The following is a 26,552-nucleotide window of genomic DNA, read 5'->3' as shown; positions in this document are numbered from 1 at the left end:
CTTTGTTTATTTTTGTAATAAAAACTATTTTTTAGGCATGTGCAAAAGGGAAAAATTTGTTTTGTTTCGTTTTAATTCGTTATTTAATTAATTTCGTTAAGTTAGATTCATTACATGTGTTAAATTTGTTTTCGGAATTTGTTCGTTTTCGACCGAATTTCGAAAAATCCAGACAAATTCAAAAATATTTTGACCAGATTCGATAATTCGTTCGTTTTCGACCGAATTTCGAAAAATCCGGTCGAATTTGAAAATATTTCGACCGGATTCCATAATATTTCAATCGGATTCGAAAACGAATTCTATTCGAATCGAATTCGAAAACAATTCGAATGAAAATTGAAAGCAAATTTGAATCAAAATCTAAAAAATATGAATCGATTTCTAAAAAAGAATACAATAAGATAGAATATAAAATAATAAAACAATAGAATGAAAATCAAAGAATAGTAAAGAACAGAATGGAATTTAATAGAATGTAATCAAATACAATAGAATATGACCTGGCTTCTTCTATCTATCTTCCATTTTCTGAAATTCGAAATTCATATAGAATGAACTCAAATTCGAATAGAAAAATATTAGAAGAGTAGAATAATAAAAAAAAAAAAAAAAATATATATATATATATATATATATATATATATATATATATATATATATATATATATCCACTTGCCCACCAGGTAAATTCTGGCACTTCATGTGAAAATCACAATTTTTTTGCTAGAAAATTAATCAGAACCCCCAAACATTATATATTTTTTTTTAGCAGACATCCTAGGGAATAAAATGGCAGTCATTGCAATACTTTTTGTCACACCGTATTTGCGCAGCGGTCTTACAAGCGCACTTTTTTTGGATAAAAATCACTTTTTTGAATTAAAAAATAAGACAACAATACATTTTGCCCAATTTTTTTATATATTGTGAAAGATAATGTTACGCCGAGTAAAATGATACCCAACATGTCACGCTTAAAAATTGCGCCCGCTCGTGGCATGGCGTCAAACTTTTACCCTTAAAAATCTCGATAGGCGACGTTTAAAAAATTCTACAGGTTGCATTTTTTGAGTTGCAGAGTAGGTCTAGGGCTAGAATTATTGCTCTCACTCTAACGATCGCGGCGATACCTCACTTGTGTGGTTTGAATACCGTTTTCATATGCGGGCGCTACTCGCGTATGCGTTTGCTTCTGCGCGCGAGCTCGTCGGGACGGGGCGCTTTAAAAAATTTTTTTGGGGTTTTCTTATTTATTTTTATTTAGTTTTATAATTTTTTACACTGAAAAAAAAAAAAAATTGATCACTTTTATTCCTATTACAAGGAATGTAAACATCCCTTGTAATAGAAAAAAGCATGACAGGTCCTCTTAAATATGAGATCTGGGGTCAAAAAGACCTCAGATCTCATAATTAGACTTAAATGCAAAAAAAAAAATTAAAAAAAAAAAATGTTTCTTTAAGAGGCTGGGCGGGACTGACGTTTTGACGTCACTTCCGCCCAGCAGAGCTATAAGGACGGGTGAAGGAGATTTCTCCTTCAGTCCCGTCCCCGCTCAGCTGCCGGACACATCCGATCCCCTCCGCCGCTACCGACGGCTCCGGTAAGCGGCGGAGGGCGCGGGAGAGCGGCGGGAGGGGGGGGGGCCCCTCTCCCGCCACCGATAACGGCGATCTCGCGGCGAATCCGCCACGGAGACCTCCGTTATCGTGTACACCACCGCCCCCTGAAAAGATGAATATCTCGGTTGTGGCAGCAGCTGCTGCCGTTATCGAGATATTCAACTTTAAAAAGAGGACGTCTTTTTGACATGGGGCGGTGGTCAAGAGGATATATACAGTGAGGAAAATAAGTATTTGAACACCCTGCTATTTTGCAAGTTCTCCCACTTGGAAATCATGGAGGGGTCTGAAATTGTCATCGTAGGTGCATGTCCACTGTGAGAGACATAATCAAAAAAAAAAATCCAGAAATCACAATTTATGATTTTTTAACTATTTATTTGTATGATACAGCTGCAAATAAGTATTTGAACACCTGTCTATCAGCTAGAATTCTGACCCTCAAAGACCTGTTAGTCTGCCTTTAAAATGTCCACCTCCACTCCATTTATTATCCTAAATTAGATGCACCTGTTTGAGGTCATTAGCTGCATAAAGACACCTGTCCACCCCATACAATCAGTAAGAATCCAACTACTAACATGGCCAAGACCAAAGAGCTGTCCAAAGACACTAGAGACAAAATTGTACACCTCCACAAGGCTGGAAAGGGTTACGGGGAAATTGCCAAGCAGCTTGGTGAAAAAAGGTCCACTGTTGGAGCAATCATTAGAAAATGGAAGAAGCTAAACATGACTGTCAATCTCCCTCGGACTGGGGCTCCATGCAAAATCTCACCTCGTGGGGTCTCAATGATCCTAAGAAAGGTGAGAAATCAGCCCAGGACTACACGGGAGGAGCTGGTCAATGACCTGAAAAGAGCTGGGACCACCGTTTCCAAGGTTACTGTTGGTAATACACTAAGACGTCATGGTTTGAAATCATGCATGGCACGGAAGGTTCCTCTGCTTAAACCAGCACATGTCAAGGCCCGTATTAAGTTTGCCAATGACCATTTGGATGATCCAGAGGAGTCATGGGAGAAAGTCATGTGGTCAGATGAGACCAAAATAGAACTTTTTGGTCATAATTCCACTAACCGTGTTTGGAGGAAGAAGAATGATGAGTACCATCCCAAGAACACCATCCCTACTGTGAAGCATGGGGGTGGTAGCATCATGCTTTGGGGGTGTTTTTCTGCACATGGGACAGGGCGACTGCACTGTATTAAGGAGAGGATGACCCGGGCCATGTATTGCGAGATTTTGGGCAACAACCTCCTTCCCTCAGTTAGAGCTTTGAAGATGGGTCGAGGCTGGGTCTTCCAACATGACAATGACCCGAAGCACACAGCCAGGATAACCAAGGAGTGGCTCTGTAAGAAGCATATCAAGGTTCTGGCGTGGCCTAGCCAGTCTCCAGACCTAAACCCAATAGAGAATCTTTGGAGGGAGCTCAAACTCCGTGTTTCTCAGCCCAGAAACCTGACTGATCTAGAGAAGATCTGTGTGGAGGAGTGGGCCAAAATCCCTCCTCCAGTGTGTGCAAACCTGGTGAAAAACTACAAGAAACGTTTGACCTCTGTAATTGCAAACAAAGGCTACTGTACCAAATATTAACATTGATTTTCTCAGGTGTTCAAATACTTATTTGCAGCTGTATCATACAAATAAATAGTTAAAAAAATCATACATTGTGATTTCTGGATTTTTTTATTTTTATTATGTCTCTCACAGTGGACATGCACCTACGATAACAATTTCAGACCCCTCCATGATTTCCAAGTGGGAGAACTTGCAAAATAGCAGGGTGTTCAAATACTTATTTTCATCACTGTATATATATACATAAATATATTTTATTCTACTCTATTCTAATATTTTTCTCTTCGAATTTGAGTTCATTCTATATGAATTTCGAATTTCAGAAAATGGAAGATAGATAGATGAAGCCAGGTCATATTCTATTGTATTTGATTACATTCTATTAAATTCCATTCTGGAAGATAGATAGAAGAAGCCAGGTCATATTCTATTGTAATGGATTACATTCTATTAAATTCCATTCTGTTCTTTACTATTCTTTGATTTTCATTCTATTGTTTTATTATTTTATATTCTATCTTATTGTATTCTTTTTTAGAAATCGATTTATATTTTTTAGATTTTGATTAAAATTTGCTTTCAATTTTCATTCGAATTTGTTTTCGAATCAAATTGTTTTCTAATTCGATTCGAATAGAATTTGTTTTCGAATTCGATACGAATAGAATTTGTTTTCGATGTTCGATTGAATTTCGTCCGCGGGTTTTCGACGTTCGTTCGGATTCAGTAAATTCGTTAATATTACAATTCGGGAATTCGTATGCATCCGAATGTCCGAATAATGAATTTAGATTCGGAACGAAACGAAATGCACATGCCTAGTCTTTTTTAACTTTATAAACTTGACTGGTAATCAGTTACACATATGGTACCATTGAAGTCCTCTTTAGCCTCCCTCCAATTCCCTATACATTTTGACGGGACGATGGTACCAAAATTAACCCCCTTTTACATATAGCACTTTTACAAAATTCAGTCTGAAGGATCTAAAAGATTCCTCCATCCACGCTAAACCGGCGTGGATGGACGAATCCCCCTGCCGACACCAGCGACTGTTAGAATATCTTAACAGTGATTGGATGCAGCTGCTGTTTAGTCAACAAATCTCTGGGCTCCTTTGATTTTCAATTAAAGGATATCAGGCAAGAGGGGTCCGACATGATGACCCACTAAGCAAATTTTGCCCAGTTTGTTGAACCGTATGAAATTCAAAGAGATGTATTGTGCTAAAATACAACTATTTTGCTTAGGGCCCCTTTTGGGGCTTACTGAACTTTCCCTTTTCACTATTTCTCTAGGCGTGTCTAGTGAAAGGTGGCTCCGCAGGTCTCATTCCCAGCCAGCTACTGGAGGAGAAGAGAAAAGCATTTGTTAAAAGAGATGGTGAGCTGACCCCAAACTCTAGTGAGTAACGTTCCACTCCTGCCCTTATGTGGTTTGATCACTATGGGCCTTTTTAGTAAAGGCTGCCCAATCACCAGTGATCTGCTGTATAAATAACCACTCAGTTTTCAACTTTCATCAGTTTAAAGGTTACTCATTGGTTCTTGTAGGGTACTGCACTTTACATTTCCCTTGAGGCTGGGTTCACACTACTACACTACTTTCATCCTACTTTGCTCTGTGTTCAATGTTTCCCTATGAAAGCGTCTTGTAGCGTCCTACACAAGTCGGTCCGACTTTGAAAATGCTCCCTGTACTACTTTTGGTCCTACATTGATCCTACTTCAGGCCCATTGAATATCATTGAAGTCGGACCAAAGTAGTATCCTGTTTATGAAAGTAGGATGGATGTAGGACCAATGTAGGATAAATGTAGGACCAATGTAGCAGAGCAAAGTAGGATGAAAGTAGTGTAGTAGTGTGAACCCAGCCTTAAACCCTATTAAAATTGAACTCCAGGCAGATATAAAATTATTGGTGGCAGTTATGTGTGGATTAAAAAAGTATTTCTTAACATATTTAAATATCAACATTTGTATAGATATCAGCCTCCTGTATTCCCTTGTACAGCAGCACTGGAAAGGCTGGAAAGGAGATGGGCAGCCCAGTGGTGTATTTAGGGTTTGTGCTGCCCTAGGCCTGACTAAACTCGTGCACCCCCTAATTTAAATATGACCCACCCCTTCCTGTCAAGGCCACACCCCTTGCTGTTTAAGACCCGCCCTTCCCTAAAAAAAAAGTGTTGCCTATAGTTCTACTTTAGGCACACAATTCTGCAAATTTTATGGAGAGGACTAAGAAGATATAACCATGCCAATGGTGCAGCAGAAAATACATAGCACAGGGAGGAAGGTTTGTGGTTCAGGATAATAGGACAGTCAAAATTAGAAGCTCCGCCCCCCCCCCACAGTTGCGGAATGCTGGCCGGAAGCAGTGCGGCTGCTTTATGGGGGCACTAGACTAATTTGCCTCTCTGTTCAGTACGCCCCATAAGACTGGCGCTACACTAACAGTGTAGCGCAAGCCGGCGGGGACTCTTTCCATGCTGCCCCCCTGCAACGTGCTGCCCTAGGCCTGGGCCTTGTTGGCCTAGGCCAGGATACAGCCCTGGGGCAGCCATCTTAGCCAATCAGGTTTTCAGCCTCCTGTAATCCTACGTACAGCAGCACTGGAAAGACTAGAAAGGAGAGGGGCAGTCATCTTAGCCAATCAGGTTTTTCTGTGCACATGTGCTGATATCTATAGTCTTCTGCTGCTCCTTCATTGCCCATTCAGGAGGCTGGGGTTTGGTTATTGACCAAGCTGGGCTATTGCTGCTGCTTCGAAGTTTGGGAACAGTGGTATCTAGACCATAAGACCAGCAGCACAAATTCTTTGGAAGGTAAAATATGTTTTTCAACTGTGAGTTTAGTTGATGGATATCAACTTGAGTTGCCACATCTCCCCTTAAAACCTAGGATTTAGATTCAATTACCTGCTTTTTAGAGATCATAGAACCTATGTAGTGTCCAATTTTGAGGTGTCAACCCTAAATAATTTTTTCAACAAGTACATCTGCCTTGACTTTCTCCCTTCGTATGCATGATAAGTCTGCTGTAAAGGGTTTGTACACTTAAAGGAGGAACATGCACTGTACTTGGATTTTGGCAAATTTAGGAAGAAAAGTGCCCATCGCTCTCAGCAAAAAAGTCTTTATGTGCATCCGAAGGTAGTTCGAAAGCAGTAATAGTGTGCTATTACCGCTAGTGTGTTATACAAATTTTATATATATAATTATGGATCCGATTTTTCTAACAAATAGTTGATGTTGATAGGTGCTCTTTGCGGAAGTATGGGAGGAAAAAAAAAGAAGAGGATAATGTATGTAACCACCAAAAATGCAGGTAAACGTTTCATTCATGCTTAGGGTCATTGTTATCATATATATATATATAATATAAAGTATGTATGTGTCTATGGGGGGTCTGAATAAGTGGGAAAAAGCTTTCAGCTCTGAGAATAAATCATGTCTCATCTTATTAATTTCTTAAATGCATCAGTTCACCCAAAACTAGCCAATTAGATCAATTTAAGTCAGTCTTCCCCTGAAAGGACTTTCCTTCTTACATGCTTTTACAGTCATACAGACAGTGGCAGTGCATCCATAGTGGGCGTAGGAAGCCCCGCCCCCTCTCTCCTTCACCCGTCATGCAACAATACATATATTCAAGCATTGCATGAATATATCTATTGTCGCCTCTGCCGCCCACTATTCAGGTGTCAGGCCTGTTGAGTGGCGGCCATCTGAATTACAGCGGTGGGTGTGTTTTGGAAATGCCTGATAAGAGCCATCGGCTCTAATAGGCTTCCTGATTAGAGCCTGTGGGCTCTAATCGGCTTCCAAATGGTTAAACAGTGGGCGCACGGCTGTGCATTCCCTGTTTAAACCATGCTGTGTTAGGGAATCGCTTCCCTAGCATTGACCCGCCTTTTAGCCAATCAGGTGCACCGGGTCTGGTTATCGGTCACCTGATTGGCTGAAGCAACATCGAGGACGGGAGAAGACATCGAGGACTCAGGGGGAGTGAAGGGAGCGTGGAGGAGGACAGCGCTGACCCAAGAAAGGTAAGTTCCGGGCGGAGGGGACAAACTGGGATCATTTGAAGACAAACTGGCTGCATTTGGGGACAAACTGGCTGCATTTGGGGACAAACTGGCTGCATTTGGGGGGGAAACTGGCTACAGTTGAGGGGAAACTGGCTGCATTTGGGGGACAAACTGGCTGCATTTGGGGACAAACTGGCTGCATTTGGGAAGAAATTGGCTACATTTGAGGGGAAACTGGCTGCATTTGATGGGGAAACTGGCATTATTTGAGGGGGCAAACTTGTGGCGTTTGATGGGCACAGTGGCTGTGCTTAATGGGCACAGTGGCGGCAATTGATGTTTTTTTTTATTTTTATAGTTTGTTTGCGCCCCCAAAAATTTTGAGCACCAGCCGCCACTGCATAGAGAGAGACATGCACTAGAGTTAGTTTTTGATAAGAGGAGACTTACCTTCCTAAAACTTAGGTTTGTAAAAGGAAATATGAGAGCCCACACAAACCCATAGGAAGAAAGATATTTATATTCAATATATGTCCTTGATGGCATTAGAATGGCATTAAATGAGCATTGGCTTCACCAAAACAATGCCATTGATTGTTCTAAACATGCAGCGTTAAAAAATATCACCTTAATTCCTGTTTTGTAGAGTTCGACCGCCATGAACTTCTCATTTATGAAGAAGTAGCAAAGATGCCCCCATTCCGAAGAAAGACCCTCATTCTCATTGGTGCCCAGGGAGTTGGGAGGAGGAGCCTGAAGAACAAACTGCTGACTTCTGACACATTGAGATACGGCACCACAACGCCATGTGAGTTTCTGTAGGCCGATATCTGCTTACACGATGTAACACAGCATATTTACAGTATAACATCAAGAGAATATACTAAGTTCACTTTTGTTGAATATTTGTTGAAGAAAGAATCTATCACCATACCGCTAGTGAAATCTTTATTGGAACATATGTGGATTTCGCACAGGAGTATACAGGGAACCCACTTTGTCCAGCAACCTTGCAAGTTCATCCTATTAGCCAAGCATAGACTGTAGCTGCACTGTGGTGGGAGTAGGGATAAATGCTCCCAGCGGGGAATCAAACTCTTCAACTTTTCACCCATGCAGGGCTGGTGCTACCACTAGGCAAACTAGGCAGCCACCTAGGGTGCCTGGCCACTGGTGTTCCTACTCTCTTCTCTCTGCAGAAAGCAACTACCGTATTTATCGGCGTATACCGCGCACTTTTTTCCCCTTAAAATCAGGGGGAAATCGTGGGTGCGCGATACACGCCGATGCTGCTGTTCCCGGGCGCCGCCAAAATAGACCGAGATGCAGCCACGCGATAGGAGCCGAGCGCCGGAGCCTAGAGCCGAGCCAAGTGTACTGCGCACTCGGCTAGGCTCGGCCATGCTCGGCTCCGCCCGCAGCCACGCGAGAGGAGCCGAGACAAGCCGAACACACAGGAAATCAGGCTCCTCTCGGCTCGGCGCCTAATTCAAAAACGAACACCACTGCAACCCCGGGGCAAGGTGCGGATGGACTGGACGGAAACCGCAGACGGACACCTGGACGGACCCCGGGCAAGGAAGCCGCAGACGAACCCCGCGCAAGGCCACAGACGGAAGCCGGACAAGGCCGCAGACGGACGCCGGACAAGGCCGCCGATGGACAAAAATGTAAGTTTTGTTTTTTCTTAAACTACTTTTTTTCCTTAAACTACTTTCCGGCGCGCAGTATACCCCGATAAATACGGTAAGTCTCAGCATCAGCAGGCAGCCACCACTCCGTTTGCACATAGTGTCAGAGGACTGTGTTTGTGTCCCAACTCCCGAATGAATGGAAGCAAGCGAACATTCATTGATGGGTGCTGGTAGGCTGCATTGATGGATTCTGGTATGATGCATTGATGGGTGCTGGTAGGCTGCATTGATGAGTGCTGGTTAACTGCATTTTATGGGTTGTGGTGAGGCTGCATTTGATGGGCGCTTCATTAGAAAGGTGGGGTATATGTGGGCAGGGCAAAGGGGGTGGAGTCAGGGGTGCAGCTCTGACAAGCTCTGCTTCTATTATCATTGAACTAACAGGCTAAACCTTGGATCAACCGTCAAACCTTCAAAATAGCTCTACCGTCTTTGTAGAACCAGCTGGTGTACTGTGAAGAAAAGAATAACTATATATGCTCAGCCGGTCTTTCTGATCTCATTATAGATACCTCACGGAAGAGGAAAGAAGGAGAATGGGATGGTCAGTCCTACATTTTTGCGTCCCGCGCAGAGATGGAACAAGACATAAAAGCTGCCCGCTATTTGGAGCATGGTGAATATGAGGGCAATCTGTATGGCACAAAGATTAGTTCCATACAGGAAGTGGTGACATCAGGAAAGATGTGTGTGCTGGATGTCAACCCGCAGGTGAGAAAGACCAAAAATACATAAAATACAAAATAATCCTAGTCTTTAAGCATTTATTATCTACAAGGCTGCCAGCACACAGTGTCTCATAAAGGATAAGCACAATCGTGATACGATGAGACCTAATTAGACCAACATACACACACACAAAATCATATAGAGGTTCTTTATCTTCCCTACTCTACCCTAAACTAAAACAAGTGCTGGCTTTAGCTTGGCTTTGCCAATTTGGTTCAATTTTGTATATAAATAAAAAAGGGGAGGGCAAAAGTAGCCCAAGGTTGGACTTTAAGGGCACAATGAGCAGTGGAGAGTATACAAATGTTTTTGAATAATATTTATTAAATATAGTACATGGTACAAAAAGAACATTTAAGAAAGTTAAAAAAGCACATATATAAAATACATGATAAAGCGTGAGACCCTGTGCGTCAACGGGTTTCACTGTCTAGCTTCGTCAGGTATTCTGGGTGTTTTAAAGGAGCCAGCTATTAGCTCAAACGCCCCATACAGCAAGTTATGTTGTTGGTATTGTTCCTAAAAATTGGAAGAAAGACAATAAGCAGGGGGAGGGAGAGTGGTGGTACTTGAAAGACTAATTCAGAACTCAATGGGGTAGATCCACAAAGAAAGTACGCGTAATTTCAAAATTCCCGCGTCGTATCTTTGTTTTGAATCCTCAAAACAAGATACAACGGCATCTGGGTTAGATCTTCGTACGCCTTCGGATCTTAGATGCAATTTTTCGACGTCCGCTAGGTGGCATTCCCGTCGTAATCCGCGTTGAGTGTGCAAATTAGCTATTTCCAACGATCCATGAACGTACGAGCGGCCGTCGCATTCTTTTACGTTGTTTCCGTTCGGCTTTTTCCGGCGTATAGTTAAACCTGCTATCTAGTGGCGTACTCAATGTTAAGTATGGACGTCTTTCCCGCGTATAATTTTGAAAATTTTACGTCGTTTGCGTAAGTAGTCCGTAAATGGGGCTGGACGCCATTTACGTTCACATCGAAAACAATGACGTCCTTGCGACATCATTTGGAGCAATGCACCCTGGGAGTTTTGACGGACGGGGCATGCGCAGTTCGTTCGGCGCGGGGACGCGCTTCATTTAAATGAAACACGCCCCCTACTCGCCGCATTTGAATTCCACGCCCTTACGCCGCGAGAGATACCCTACGCCGCCATAACTTACGGAAAGCGAATTCTTTCAGGATTCAAAGAATAGCAAAGTAAGTTACAGCGGCGTAGCCTATCTCACATGTATGTGGATCTGCTCCAATATATATTTCCTTAGAGTTGTCTGTCGCCTTAAGGCCAGTTCCATATATGTGGTCACTGAAACAGAAAAAGCCTCACTGCAATCAGGCAGAAGACCGGTGTAAAGTCCAAAAAAAGATATGGACCCCTGAAACCATTGTGAATAATAAAATCATATGGTATGACCCCCTGGAAAGAGACGCACGCTCTTCACTGTCTTAGCATTATCGCATGTAGCACATACATGTTTTTCACCCTGAATTGAGTATGCTGCATTGTTGGGTAGCAGGAATAAACAGCAGCATCACACATCTACATATTTGTGTTTTTCTATCAGTCTTTCTGACTCCTGGATTTCTCAACAGGCAGTGAAAGTCCTCAGGACTGCAGAGTTTGTGCCATATGTTGTGTTCATTGGAGCTCCGGATTTCCAAACCCTAAAAACCAACAACCAGACAGCAGTTCATGCCGGTCTGACGGCAAAACAATTGTCTGTAAGTGTCATTCTGATTATTTGTTATTGGATCAGGGAATGTACGGAGGTTTTTAGGGTCAATGGCTTCCATTTCTGCTTGGACCATTATAATAAGAGACTAAGGCCTCGTACACACGACAGTTTTCCTTGACAGAATCCATCAAGAAACTTGGCGGCAGAGCTTTTTTGCCTAGGAAAACGGTCGTGTGTATGCTTTTTATCGAGAAAACTGTCGAGGAACTCGACGAGGAAAAAGAGAACAAGTTCTCTTTTTCCTCGACGGGAGTCTCAATTTCCTTGTTGTGTTCCTGGCTGGTTTTTGACGAGAAACACGTTCGTGTGTATGCTTAGAAACCCACGCATGCTCAGAATAAATTATGAGACGGGAGCGCACCTTCGGTAAAAGTAGCATTTGTAATGGAGATAACACATTTTTCACGCTGTAACAGACTGAAATGTGCAAATCGTCTCTCACCAAACTTTTACTTAACACGCAGTAACATGAGATTAGAAAAAGCAGCCCCAAGGGTTGTGGCAGTGGAATCGAACTTCCCCTGCCGCCGTATGTGTTGTGCGTCACCGCGTTTGAGAACGAGGAGATTTGGTCTTGACTGTGTGTACGCAAAGAAAGCTTGTCGAGTTTCTCGACAAGCCTAACAAGGAACTCGTCGAGGAAAACGATGTGTCTTTTCCGACGAGTTCCTCGGTCGTGTGTACGAGGCCTTAAACCGCGTACACGCAACCATTTTTAATGTCCTAGAAAAAACAACGTTTTTCTCGACGTGATTCTTGTCAAGCCTGCCTTGCATACACACGATCGTGATAAAAAAAAATGCTTGAGCAAAGCGTGGTGATGTACAACACGTACGACGGCACTATAAAGGGGAAGTTCCATTCAGATGGTGCCACCCTTTGGGCTGCTTTTGCTGATTTTGTGTTAGTAATGCCCTGTACACACGATCGGTTCATCCGATGAAAACGGTCTGATGGATTTTTTCATCAGATATCCGATGAAGCTGACTTTCATCAGTCTTGCCTACACACCATCAGTTAAAAAACCGATCGTGTCAGAACGCGGTGACGTAAAACACAACGACGTGCTGAGAAAAATGAAGTTCAATGCTTCCGAGCATGCGTCGACTTGATTCTGAGCATGCGTTGATTTTTAACCGATGGATTTCCCCACAGACGAACGTTTTTTTCTATAGTTTTTTTAACCATCAGATAATTTTAAAACAGGTTCTACGTTTTTTTCACCGATGGGGGAAAAAAAACAATGGGGCCCACACACGATCGGTTCGTCTGATGAAAACGGTCCGTTTTCATCAGACGAACCGATCGTGTGTATGCGGCATTAAAGTTTGGTGAGAGACGATTCACGATTTTCAGTCTTCGTGCTTTTCAGTCTGTTACAGCGTGACGAATGTGCTATCTCCATTACAAACGGTAGTTTTACCACAACGAGTGCTCTTGTCTCATAACTTGCTTCTGAGTATGCACGTTTTTTTCCCCGTCATTAAAGCCTACACACAACCGCTTTTCATGATGTGAAAAACGACGAGAAAATTTACAGCATGTTCTAAATTTTTAATGCCCATTTTTCAGGTCAAGAAAAATGCTCTGGAGCCTAAACACTGTAGTTTTTAATGACCATCTTAAAAAACAGCATTTTTCTCGTCATGAAAAATGGCCGTGTGTACGCGGCATCAGACCTGGCCATACACTAGTCAAACCGTTAATGGGCAGCCCAAATGTACCAAAATGATCGATCGATAACTTGGGTACAACCAGCTTGCCGGATTCTCTTGCTGCTATAGCTGCTAGTGATAATCACTGTCTTTTCCCAGCCGGGACAGCGTCGCCTGCCCTCCCTGTCCCCCATTGGGAGAAGATAATGGCCCCGTAGGAGGGATTCCCGCATCAACACCGTCTGTGCTGATAGGGCAATCAAGCAAATTTCTTTCCTGCAACCAGAAACTCGCTCCGTGTATGGCTGGCCTGGATGTAGAAGGGATAATATACTGTCTATCTTCCTTGGTACACTTTAAAGCCAAGAGATGCAACTAGGATAGGACATGCCTTGTTACAATAGGGGACAGGGATTATGTTAAAATAATATAAATGTCCCTGAGTGATTAGCTTTTTTTTCATGCCACTGGGGAATGCTACAAGATGCAGGAAATTTGGTCTCAAGGTTTGATTTCAAATCTGCTCCCATCTGTGGTCCTCCATAAAATTACAAAAAATACCAAAAATTAACTAGCACAACTGTGTTACCAGGACAATGACTGCTAAAGCACGATGATCAGTCCATCCGATGAGAACGGTCTGAAGGACCGTTGTCATAGGTAAACCGATTAAGCTGACTGATGGTCCGTCACGCCCACACACCATCGGTTAAAGAACCGAACGTGTCAGAATGCGGTGACGTAAAACACAACGACGTGCTGAAAAAAACAAAGTTCAATGCTTCCAAGCATGCGTCGACTTGATTCTGAGCATGCGTGGATTTTTAACCGATGGTCGTGCCTACTAACGATCGGTTTTGTCCTATCGGTTAGGAATCCATCGGTTAATTTTAAAGCAAGTTGGCTTTTTTTTAACCGATGGTTAAATAACCTATGGGGCCCACACACGATCGGTTTTGACCGATGAAACCGGTCCATCAGACCATTGTCCTCTGGTTAACCTATCGTATATACGAGGCCTAACTTTGTGGTAAGACTGTATAAACACCCCTCATCTGTAATAACCCTACACATATGTATGACTTAAAAACTGCCAAAAACAAACCCACTAAATTTGGTTCCAGTCCAGATATGCCAAATAGTGTTCGGCTAAAAACAGGAACTGTTATGGTTTGGTTCATAAAAGATGTACAGTCCTACCACTATGGTGGTTTTTCTATATTATATGATATTTGTAGTTGACAATTGTGGTTGCAGTAGAGTGCAATTCAGTCCTTTGTTCAATATTAATAATTGAGTGCCTACCGGTATTACACACCTTAGAACTTTGTCAAGTTTATTATGTTTTCTATCCCAGGAAGATAAAAACTAGTAACTGGAAAACTTTAAATGGTCCTATCACAATGGATTTAACTAATTAACTGTTAAGCCTCGTACACACGATCAGTCCATCCGATTAGAACGGTCTGAAGGACCGTTGTCATAGTGGATGTGTGGATTTTTAACCGATGGACGTGCCTACTAACGATCGTTTTTTTCCCATCGATTAGGATTCCATAGGTTGATTTTAAAGCAAGTTGGCTTTTTTTTTACCTAAGGTTAAATAACCTATGCTTATATTTAGAATTACGATTGCCCTGGGGTGGTAATCAAACACCCCTTAATATAAGGTGCCACATCCTGAATAATGTAGATAAATAGAAAAAGACTGTGAAGTCTGAGACTAGGAGAAAATGGACTTTGTAGGCACCAGATTTTTTAAAAAAAATAATATAAATAATTTTAATTTGAACAGTACATTAGCACAAAAAACACTGAACAATTGCTCAATTTGATAATCAGAAAAAGAAAAACAACACAAAATACAAATAACTCAATTCCTGTCCCTTTCAGAAAGACACCGCTGATAGCCACAGGGCTAGATGTAAAAATACACAATAAGCGCTGGGTGGCGTTGTAGACTTCAAGAGATGGTGCAGGAGGAGTTTGGATAAAAGTGGGGATCAGCTCAACATGTTTCGCGACGTTGTCGCTTCTTCGGGAGCTTCTGGGTGTTTAAAAGACAAAACAGTGTTGTCATTAGAGATGTATATATATCCAAATACAATACAATATTGTTTAAACATTAGGCATATTGTACAGGAATACAAAAAGGCCTCTGAGCATATAAGAAACAGCATTTCGACTGTGGCCATAATACTCACCGAAAAACGGTGTTTAGAAACTTTGAAGAGTGCTCAGCAGCGTCCAGAATTAAATATATGATCAGACCAACTACCTTAGTCAGATGAAATGAGATACCAAGGGTCAAAGCCACACTGACCATGCACCGCCGGGCAGGTTTGAACCAGTTGGGGTATCTAAAAATTGGATAGTAGACAAGAAAAAATAATAATGTGTCCAACACTAGGTGGGACCATAGAAAAATTACAAAAGGGAAGTCAAGGAGAAAGAAAAAAGAAAAAAAGGAAAAAGACGGATGAAAAAAGTATATATGAAAAGTATAATATGTATAAAATTTGACTGATATAGCATACCTTAAAAGAGGTATAAGGGCCTAGGCATTCAGAGGACAATTCCAAGAGCTGGAAAAGGGGAACGCCCTTAGATAGAAAATACTGGGACACCAGAAGGTAAAGGGTCCATGTGAATTCCCTCCTAACTGTAACAAGTCCAGAAAATATAAACGGTAAAAAGTATATATATAAAGAAAGAAAAAATTATAAATATAAAGAAACAAATAAATGATAATATTATTGGTTGCCAGATAGTAAACTAAAAGATTTAATAGGCACTTGGTTTGTAGGAGAAGTAGTTGATATTTCAAAAGGAACCTGACATTAAACAAAAATATAAAAATATAAGCAGTGATTTTTACCTTGATAATAAAGGACTGGATAACAAGTCAATTCACAAAAATTGCCACAAGATGGCAGCGTTGAGCGTTAGGCTGGAGCGAGGAGTGAGGAAACCCCCACAGTGGAACAGCAATCAGCTGTTGAAAATACAAAACCACTCTTAATAGAGGCATGGTGGCAGACAAAAATAAGCAAGGGTAATGAAGGAAAAAGAATTTGTGTACATACCCAATGCTTGACTAGCAGATGGAACGATCTTGGGCAGTGAAATGGTGTATAGGCCCCCTGGACGTCCGTCCTGGCTGGCATTCAACAAGAGCCTGTGCATGCAGTTGCTCTTTGTTGAATGCCAGCCAGGACGGACGTCCAGGGGGCCTATACACCATTTCACTGCCCAAGATCGTTCCATCTGCTAGTCAAGCATTGGGTATGTACACAAATTCTTTTTCCTTCATTACCCTTGCTTATTTTTGTCTGCCACCATGCCTCTATTAAGAGTGGTTTTGTATTTTCAACAGCTGATTGCTGTTCCACTGTGGGGGTTTCCTCACTCCTCGCTCCAGCCTAACGCTCAACGCTGCCATCTTGTGGCAATTTTTGTGAATTGACTTGTTATCCAGTCCTTTATTATCAAGGTAAAAATCACTGCTTATATTTTTATATTTTTGTTTAATGTCAGGTTCCTTTTGAAATATCAACTACTTCTCCTACAAACCAAGTGCCTATTAAATCTTTTAGTTTACTATCTGGCAACCAATAATATTATCATTTATTTGTTTCTTTATATTTATAATTTTTTCTTTCTTTATATATATACTTTTTACCGTTTATATTTTCTGGACTTGTTACAGTTAGGAGGGAATTCACATGGACCCTTTACCTTCTGGTGTCCCAGTATTTTCTATCTAAGGGCGTTCCCCTTTTCCAGCTCTTGGAATTGTCCTCTGAATGCCTAGGCCCTTATACCTCTTTTAAGGTATGCTATATCAGTCAAATTTTATACATATTATACTTTTCATATATACTTTTTTCATCCGTCTTTTTCCTTTTTTTCTTTTTTCTTTCTCCTTGACTTCCCTTTTGTAATTTTTCTATGGTCCCACCTAGTGTTGGACACATTATTATTTTTTCTTGTCTACTATCCAATTTTTAGATACCCCAACTGGTTCAAACCTGCCCGGCGGTGCATGGTCAGTGTGGCTTTGACCCTTGGTATCTCATTTCATCTGACTAAGGTAGTTGGTCTGATCATATATTTAATTCTGGACGCTGCTGAGCACTCTTCAAAGTTTCTAAACACCGTTTTTCGGTGAGTATTATGGCCACAGTCGAAATGCTGTTTCTTATATGCTCAGAGGCCTTTTTGTATTCCTGTACAATATGCCTAATGTTTAAACAATATTGTATTGTATTTGGATATATATACATCTCTAATGACAACACTGTTTTGTCTTTTAAACACCCAGAAGCTCCCGAAGAAGCGACAACGTCGCGAAACATGTTGAGCTGATCCCCACTTTTATCCAAACTCCTCCTGCACCATCTCTTGAAGTCTACAACGCCACCCAGCGCTTATTGTGTATTTTTACATCTAGCCCTGTGGCTATCAGCGGTGTCTTTCTGAAAGGGACAGGAATTGAGTTATTTGTATTTTGTGTTGTTTTTCTTTTTCTGATTATCAAATTGAGCAATTGTTCAGTGTTTTTTGTGCTAATGTACTGTTCAAATTAAAATTATTTATATTATTTTTTTAAAAAAATCTGGTGCCTACAAAGTCCATTTTCTCCTAGTCTCAGACTTCACAGTCTTTTTCTATTTATCTACAAATAACCTATGCTGCCTACACACGATCGGTTTGGACCGATGAAAGCGGTCCATCAGACCGTTGTCCTCTTGTTAACCTATCGTGTGTACGAGGCCTAATTTGCCCCTTACATATGAAGCCATAGGGTGTCCAAGTAAATTTAATAAATTATAGAGCCCCTGGGTTAAATGATCTATTACTGACCGTAGAAACCCTGGTGGTCTTATTATTATCTACTGACTAAATCCATTAATTGATGTTGCCTAAAATATCTCTGTAGCACTGTAATGCCGCGTACACGCGATCGGACATTCCGACAACAAAACCGTGGATTTCTTTCCGATGGAATGTTGGCTCAAACTTGTCTTGCATACACATGGTCACACAAATGTTGTCGGAAATTTTGATCGCCAAGAACGCGGTCACATACAACACTGCGTACGGCGAGCCGAGAAAAATGAAGTTCAATGATTACGAGCATGCGTCAAATTGATTCTAAGCATGCGTAGGATTTTTTGTGCGCCGCAATTGCATCCAGACGATGTCGGAAAAATTGAGAACCAGCTCTCAAACATTTGTTGTCAGAAATTCCAACAGCAAATATCCGATGGAGCCTACACACGGTCGGATTTTCCAACAAGCTCACATCGAACATTTGTTGTCGGAAATTCCGACCGTGTGTACGTGGCATTACACCCAAGGAAAGAGATGTTTTACAAATGTGTTCTTGGTGAAGCCCTTATTGATACTTTTGGTGTGTTTAGTGTATGCCTACCTTTATGTGATACTGTGTGATGCCTGCCCTTTTCCTACAGGACGGTGAGCTCCTACGCATTGTGGAGGAAAGTGAACGGCTCCAGCAAGCCTATGGCCATTACTTTGACCTTAGTCTGGTGAACTCAGATCTGGAGAAAAGTTTCCATGAGCTGCAGGTGGCTCTTGAGAAACTCCGCACTGAGCCCCAGTGGGTTCCCGTCAGTTGGGTCTACTAGATGACCGAATGTCCTCGTATTACCTCTAGGACCTCAGAGCCAGACAGCAGTGTATAAAACATGGACAGGCATCTGGGTACAACTCGGATGTTCCCTATCCCCCATATTACCCCTCTTGTAATTCATTCTACACAACTCCTACCTGGTCAGCTGTTACCTTTTGCAGATTTTTGTACCATATATTTCTTCCATTCTCTTGTTATTATTCTGCAGTTTACCTGCCAATCAACTGAACATGTGTGCTTATGACAAGGTGATAAGCTGTATTAAAGGGTGCCAAAGGTTCCTTTTAAAAAGGCAAATTCACCTTTATGATCTTTTTTACTTGCAACATAATTGTGTATTATCTCAGTTCTGGTTTATAACCCTTTTTATCTCCTTTACATGCCAAGCTATTTTATTCTGTCCTTCTCATACTGGTTTTGAATTCTGCTGGTTGCAGTAGGGGGGTCAGTGCATATAAGGAGCCCCTATATGTGCAGTAAGAAAGGCCTTTGGAATCACCTTGACCTGACTGCAATACAAGCTCATTAGGGAATAGTACATGCAGGAAAATCAGTTTTTTTTAACACTAAAGTTGGTCAGAGCTTTCCCTAAATAATTTGATATGTTTATTTTAAGGTAGGTTCTCAATTTGTATGGCTGTTAGTAAATCTTAAAGAGATTACGCAATAAGATTGAATCATTTGTGGCAAGTTTAAGGCCTACCCACAACTAATTAAAATGAAAAGGAGAACAGACCCAAGCATACGCCATTTTAAAATATGGAAGAGCAAGGTCTATTGGGATTTTTGGCATATAAAGTAGACCTACGGTATACTAAAATGCCACATGTAAAAAAGTGTAGGCACTAGGTCATGTGTAAGAAAATGGTGATCAGCGCGACTACCTAAAATGAACGTCTGACTCTAATGCCGCGTACACACGATTAGTCCATCCGATGAGAACGGACCAATGGACCGTTTTCATTGGTTAACCGATGAAGCTGACTGATGGTCCGTCGCGCCCACACACCATCGGTTAAAAAAGTGATCGTGTCAGAACGCGCTGACGTAAAACACACAACTTGCTGAAAAAAACAAAGTTCAATGCTTCCAAGCATGCGTCGCCTTTATTCTGAGCATGCGTGGATTTTTAACCCGATGGTTGTGCCCACTAACGATCGGTTTTGTTCTATCGGTTAGGAATCCATCAGTTAAATTTAAAACAAGTTGGCTTTTTTTTAACCGATGGTTAAATAACCGATAGCGCCCACACACAATCGTTTTTTACCGATGAAAACGGTCCATCAGACCATTCTCAACGGTTTAACCGATCGTGTGTACGCGGCATAACGGTAAAAACAATAAAGTGTGTGTAACATGTGCATAAGTGCAAAAGTCTACTCTAGAACTAGATCCAAAAGGAAGGTCTTCACAATCCCAGAAACCCAATTGGTCAATGAATGTTCTTCCAAATCATATGTAGTGGGTGTCACCATTCACATATCAGATGAATCTTCTATGGGTTGTCTTCTTAATATTAAATGCTCACAGAGCGCTTACCGCACACCAGAGTATATAGAGCCTTTGAGGCCTCGTATACACGGCCGAACATGTCTGCTGAAACTGGTCCGTCGGACCAGTTTCCGCGAACACGTTCGGTCGTCTGTACGGCTCACCGGACAATTTTCCGGCGGATCAAACAGGTTTCCAGCAGACAAATGTTTCTTAGCATGCTAAGAAACATGTCCGCTGGAAGCCTGTCCGTCGGACATGTTCGGTCGTCTGTACAGACTCACCGGACATGTTCGCTCGGCTGAAAGCCCTCGCATGTGTCGAACTGATTCGACGCATGCGTGGAAGCATTGACCTTCCAGGGTCTCATCGTCGCGGCGACGGCGCGGCCATGTCACCGCGTTCACTGTCCGCGTGAAATTTGACCTGATGGTGTGTACAGCCATCAGACTGGCTGTAGTGCGGATATCCAAAATTCCCGATGCCAATAGATCTCCCAGTGACAGATTAAAAAATAAACAAAGAATCTCTCATAGTGTAAACCGTAATGTAATGAGAGTTTATTAAATAGTCAAATAGGCTCTTACATAAAAACGAAGGTAACAAGTAAGAGCCCATTTGGCTACTTTTGCACTTATGTAATTTGCACATGTTACGCACACGTTATTGGTTTTACCTTTAGAGTCAGACGTTCATTTTAGGTAGTCGCGCTGATCACCATTTTCTTATATCATAATTTTGTGCACATGTACACTTTTAGATTTAGCAGCGATTTTCATTAACTTATTGTATTTATATACTTATTTCACTTTTACACACCCTACACGTGGTAGTGCAAAAGATTTTTTCTTCATTTTATTTATCACTAGGTCATGTGATCTCTTCTAAAGTGGAACATCACTTAACCGGAACTCTGACTTTGAGGTCACATGACCCAGTGCCTAGGCCCTAATATAAATCACTAAACAGAACCTAAAACAGTCTTTTCTCCAAGAAAGGTCACAATTTGGGGCTTTTATTATGCTTTATCTATCCATCCTGGCAAGGCTGATAGCAAAGCTTTAACAACTGAGGAAAGGTAAACTTCCACTTCAAAAGAAATACAGTTACCGTATTTATCGGTGTATATCACGCACAGGCGTATAACACGCACTCTAACTTTAAGAGGGAAGTTTCAGGAAAAAAACTTTCCACAGCCCCCCGCGTATAACACGCAGGCACAGTTTACCTTCCATTTTCAGGGTAAAAAAGTGAGTGTTATACACCAATAAATACAGTAATTCATAATTTTAAATATCTTTTGCATACTATCTATCCCCTTCTATACATGGTTTGCGTCTTCCAGTTCTTAGTTCTAGAAAAGTTAAAAAAAGGTTTTGTGTTGAAAATTAAAAACCATAAAAAAAAACAACATATACAGTATTATGACGTTCTTTTATAAAAAAAATTGTACAATGTAGCAGTCCAATGTAAACTTTCAGTCATCTGTTTACTATAAGCCCAAGAACAAGCAGAGCATTTTGGGAATCATAGTTTCTAATCAGTTTTTGTAAGAGCCGGTTCACACTGGGGCGACTCGTCAGGCGGCTCAGCCGTCTGACGAGTCGCGTCCCATTCTATGCAATAGAACTGTTCTAATAGGAGTGACACAAGTCGCTCTGACTTGTAAAAAGGTTCTTGTACGACTTTGGGGGCGGCTCGGGGCGATTTGCATTGACTTCTATACAGAAGTCATCTTGCTAATCGCCTCTGAAGTCGTCTTCAGGACGACTTGCAGAGTCGCCCCCGAAGTCGTGCCGCCGCAGTGTGAACAGGCTCTAAGAATTTTTGACCTTTCATTTTGTCCGAGGCAGGACTCGTGTTTCTAAATTGGTAAAATTATACGTACCTAAACTTTTTTTTAGAATTGTGTTGTAGTCTTTGAAGTGTGTAGACATTTGCTGAAAATATTGTCTAATTGGATGGTCGGGCCGATGGTGGGATTCAAAGTAGATATAGAGGGTTTGTTGATGTGAAATCTTTGCTGGGAGAATGGTTTTGGCACGCTGGGTTGTATAAATCAGTGTCTAAATAGGGGACTTGTATTACTGATCAACCAATCATACTATTTTTTTCTATCTCTCACGGAAGTATGGAGGAATGCAAGAAAGATACTGGTTGTATCGAAAGATGGTCCTCCTTCAGACACTTTGCTAAATATGGCCTTTTGGTTGGTGGACAACAGGGGAATCTGGAACTATGGGCTCTGTGTACACCTAAAGCCCAGCAGCTGACATATTGTCAGTTAGAATCTGATTGGCTACAATGTACAGCCGCTCCCAGATTTTAGTAAATAAACCCCATTGTCTTTCGGTTTTGTTTTTAAAAGTGCAAATTTTATTCTGAGATCCCTTCCCTTTACATTGAAACTGTGAAGCACTGCAAAAATATATACAAATGATCGAAAAGCACGACATTAATTTTGTTTAATTTTAATGCAGTATTACACAATGTACAAAAAAATAGAGTTTACATACAAAAGCTTTTTAGGCATTCTGCCTATAAAGATAAAGAAAAAATGTCAGAAAGAAATTAATAAGGTAATAATGGTTTAAAAAGAACATTTTTTATTTAAATTAAAACAAATCTGTTATTTTTTTTACATTTGCATATTTGCTACAACCGACATAATGTGCAGATCAAAGAACAAATATCTGACCTGCACTATATAACGAACAAGACTGTAAAATTGGCTTTTTTAATGAAGCCTGCATAAATTTGCAGACTTCATTCACACAGAATCTACTGCCAATGTTCCTGATATAGGGCCAGATTCACAAAGGAGATACGACGGAGTTCGTCGTATCTCTCAGGCCTTGTACTCACGGCAGGACATGTCCGATGAAAACGGTCTGCAGACCGTTTCCATCGGACATGTCTGGCCGGGGACTGCCCGGGGACTTCTGTTCGATGGCTATACACACCATCGAACAGAAGCCCGCGCGTAAACATTACGCGGGGCGTGTCCGCGGTGTCGCCGCGTCGATGACGCGGTGTCGCCGCGACAATGACGCGGCGACGTGGGCGGGCCGCCTTAAATATGCTTCCACGCATGCGTCGAAGTCATTCGACGCATGCGAGGGATGCGGGCGGCAGGACATGTACGGTAGGTCTGTACAGACGACCGTACATGTCCGGGCGGACAGGTTTCCAGCGGACTGTTTTAAAACAAGTCCGGGAAACAGTTGTCCGCTGGAAACCTGTCCGATCCGTCCCAAAATGGTCCGCTCGGGCCAACACACGGCCAAACATGTCTGCTGAAACTGGTCTGCGGACCAGTTTCAGCAGACATGTTTGGTCGTGAGTACGGGGCCTTAGAGTATCTATGCGACTGATTCATAGAATCAGTTACGCATAGATATTCCTAAGATCCGACAGGTGTAATTGTTTTACACTGTCGGATCTTAGGATGCAGTACCGCGGCCGCCGCTGGGGGGAGTTTGCGTCGTAAACCAGCGTCGGGTATGCAAATTAGGAGTTACGGCGATCCACGACGGATTTTCGCGTTCGCTACGTCGCCGCTAGTCTAGTTTCCCGTCGCAAAGTTAGTCGTCGTTTTTGGTGCCTTAACTTTACACAGCAATCGTATTGCTGTATAAAGTATGGCCGTCGTTCCCGCGTCGAAATTTAAAAATTAACGTCGTTTGCGTAAGCCGTCCGGGAATACGGAATTACTCTACGCGTGTCGCCGTTCGAAAAAATTACGTCACTGCGCGCAAAGCATGGCGGGAATTCCGAAACGGAGCATGCGCAGTAGGTCCGGCGCGGGAGCGCGCCTAATTTAAATGGCACACGCCCATTTAAATTACATGGGCTTACGCCGGAGGCCGCCGGCATAGTTTTCATCGCAAGTGCTTTGTGAATCAGGCACTTGCGATGAAAACTTGCGGCGGTGTAACGTATCTACGATACGTTACGCCGCCGCACTTCTACCTGAATCTGGCCCCATATAGCATAGGACTGGGCATGGTGGCAAGGAGTTGGTCCAGTGTCCAGAATAAACCCCCTCCATAGGAACTTGAAAACCAGACAGTGGTTTAAAAAACTGGACTGACTGTCAGGTGGCAGCTCTGGGTGGACCTTAGAGCTGGTTCACACAGGGGCGGCACGACTTTGGGGGCGACTCGCCAAGGCGATTTCAAGACGACTTCAAAGGCGACTTGCAAAATTGAAGTCAATGCGACTTGAGTCGCTCCTATTAGAACGGTTCCATTGAATAGAGCGGAGCGCGACTTGTCAGGCGGCTGAGTCGCCTGACGAGTCGCCCCTGTGTGAACCGGCTCTAAAGGTATGCCTTCCAGTTACCAATAACGCAGACTAGCCTATAGCAAACAGGTACAAATGTTTGAGTAATGTCTTTGTATAGGGGGTATAAAATGTTATGGTCAGTGAATGTTGGGAAGTAAATTATTTTGTATATATACAGAAACTAATATTTATAGAGAGTCTATCCATATATTTATTCATATGTTGTACATTGATTAGTTGGGAATTGTTGTGTTGGTTATAATATATTAATTATAGAGCAAACTGTGACATAGACCAAGCTTGTCTTTCCAAACAATATGATGTTGCATTCCCCAGACTACATTAACAGAAACAAAGTTGCATGGGACAGACACATATCTGCATACCTGCTAGAGTGCTACAGGCCCAGTTTGTCTTTGTCTACTATATGCAAAACCTGTGCAGACTGTATTCCTTTACACGTAATACCCAACACATTTCTTTACAGGAATCTAATAGGTGTTTTTTTGGAGTAACTAACCTCAACTGTACTGTTTTTAATGCTGATAATAAATATAAAAGCACTGTATTAATAGTATTGTGAGTCAGGCTATTTAAAACTGATATTTCACTTTCTGGTAGATGCTGGAGAACTGAACATCCTAAAGGTCTCATAACTCTTATGCCGCGTACACACGACCATTTTTAATGGTCTAGAAAAAACAACGTTTTTTTCAACCCGATTATTGTTAAGCCGGCCTTGCCTACACACAAAAAAATGCTCTAGCAAAGCGGGGTGACGTACAACACGTACGACGGCACTATAAAGGGGAAGTTCCATTCGGACGGCGCCACCCTTGCTTTTGCTGATTTCGTGTTAGTAAAAGTTTGGTTGGAGACGATTCGTGCTTTTCAGTCTGTTACAGCATGATGAATGTGCTATCTCCATTACGAACGCTAGTTTTACCAGAACGAGCGCTCCCGTCTCCTAACTTGCTTCTGAGCATGCACGTTTTTTTTCACGTCGTTAAAGCACACACACGACTATTTTTTACGTTAAAAACAACGTGAAAATTTAGAGCATGTTCTAAAATTTTTATAGACATTTTTTTACGTCGTGAAAAATTCTCTGGAGCCCACACACGATCGTTTTTAATGACAAAACATAATTTTTTACATCCCGAAAAACGGTCGTGTGTACGCGGCATCAGGTCTACCAGTGGTGAGCTTAAAGGCCCGTACACAAGGTCAGAAAATCTGAAATTAAATTTTGTCCGATGAACGATCTGCCGATTTTCTGAACTATAGTATGCTGCTTTTGACAGCGGATTACCAATTTTCGTCAGACAAAAACTGAATGTGCAGGCTCCAAAATTTGGGTCTGATGTGACCACAACGTCCAATTTTCTTTTTACTAGTACGGTTTTCTGCCCAAAAAAAAAAATCTAAGTGGCAAGACTAGGCATGCTCAGAAATGAAAGAACACATACTGTACAAAACAATTCAACACATTAGGTCACTTGTGACGTTAAATTCTGTCATCCAAAAATTTTCTGATGGGGAGAACCCTCTTTACTTTCGATTTCGAACAAAAAACTGAAGAAAATTCATCCAATAATCTGATCGTGTGTACAAGGCTTTACATGATCGGATTCTTAAGCCAGTCTATGTTTAAAGACCTTTATAAGGAATTCATTTGATTCTGTTATATAATTTATTCTACATTATGAATATAACAAAGCAGGTGCAAATATGCCAAACTGGTCAGGAGAACCCTACGATGGGTAGGAAGAAAACCAAGGGTGATGGCAAATAGAGCTCACCACTGGAGTACCCAGTACCCAAGAGGTAAAAAAAAGTAGTAGGGCGAAGTCAGCACACCATCTTTTTTACTTTTGGATGGACCAGCTCTTCAGTGTAAAGCTAAGAAATATTACATTGTACTGATAAAATCACTTAGGGCCAGATTCAGAAGGAGATACGACAGCGTATCTCCTGATACGCCGTCGTATCTCTCATGACTCATGACGATTTTCCGACGTCATTTGGAGCATGCGCACTGGGATTCAGT

At 41.8% G+C, this 26,552-nt stretch overlaps 1 protein-coding gene across 3 annotated transcripts in view; it reads left to right on the top strand.

The window, feature by feature from the left end:
* MPP2 (membrane palmitoylated protein 2) overlaps nucleotides 1-19,676 on the top strand; it is a 53,005-nt gene extending 33,329 nt beyond the window's left edge. Inside the window, exons 7-12 of one of the 3 annotated variants that reach the window (XM_040330180.1) lie at nucleotides 4,507-4,612; nucleotides 6,466-6,534; nucleotides 7,884-8,045; nucleotides 9,440-9,642; nucleotides 11,268-11,396; nucleotides 18,543-19,676. In XM_040330180.1, coding sequence (XP_040186114.1) covers nucleotides 4,507-4,612; nucleotides 6,466-6,534; nucleotides 7,884-8,045; nucleotides 9,440-9,642; nucleotides 11,268-11,396; nucleotides 18,543-18,719 — 846 coding nt within the window. In that variant the 3' untranslated portion in view covers nucleotides 18,720-19,676. The remainder of the gene's footprint in view (nucleotides 1-4,506; nucleotides 4,613-6,465; nucleotides 6,535-7,883; nucleotides 8,046-9,439; nucleotides 9,643-11,267; nucleotides 11,397-18,542) is intronic. The other 2 variants (XM_040330182.1, XM_040330181.1) reach the window with 2 other exon arrangements.
* The last annotated feature ends 6,876 nt before the right edge of the window (nucleotides 19,677-26,552 follow it).

This window comes from Rana temporaria, chromosome 12 (assembly GCF_905171775.1).
Source record: "Rana temporaria chromosome 12, aRanTem1.1, whole genome shotgun sequence".
In the NCBI taxonomy this organism is placed as follows: domain Eukaryota; kingdom Metazoa; phylum Chordata; class Amphibia; order Anura; family Ranidae; genus Rana; species Rana temporaria.
Note: the sequence above shows the minus strand (reverse complement) of the source record. Positions and strands in the feature narration are given on the sequence as shown.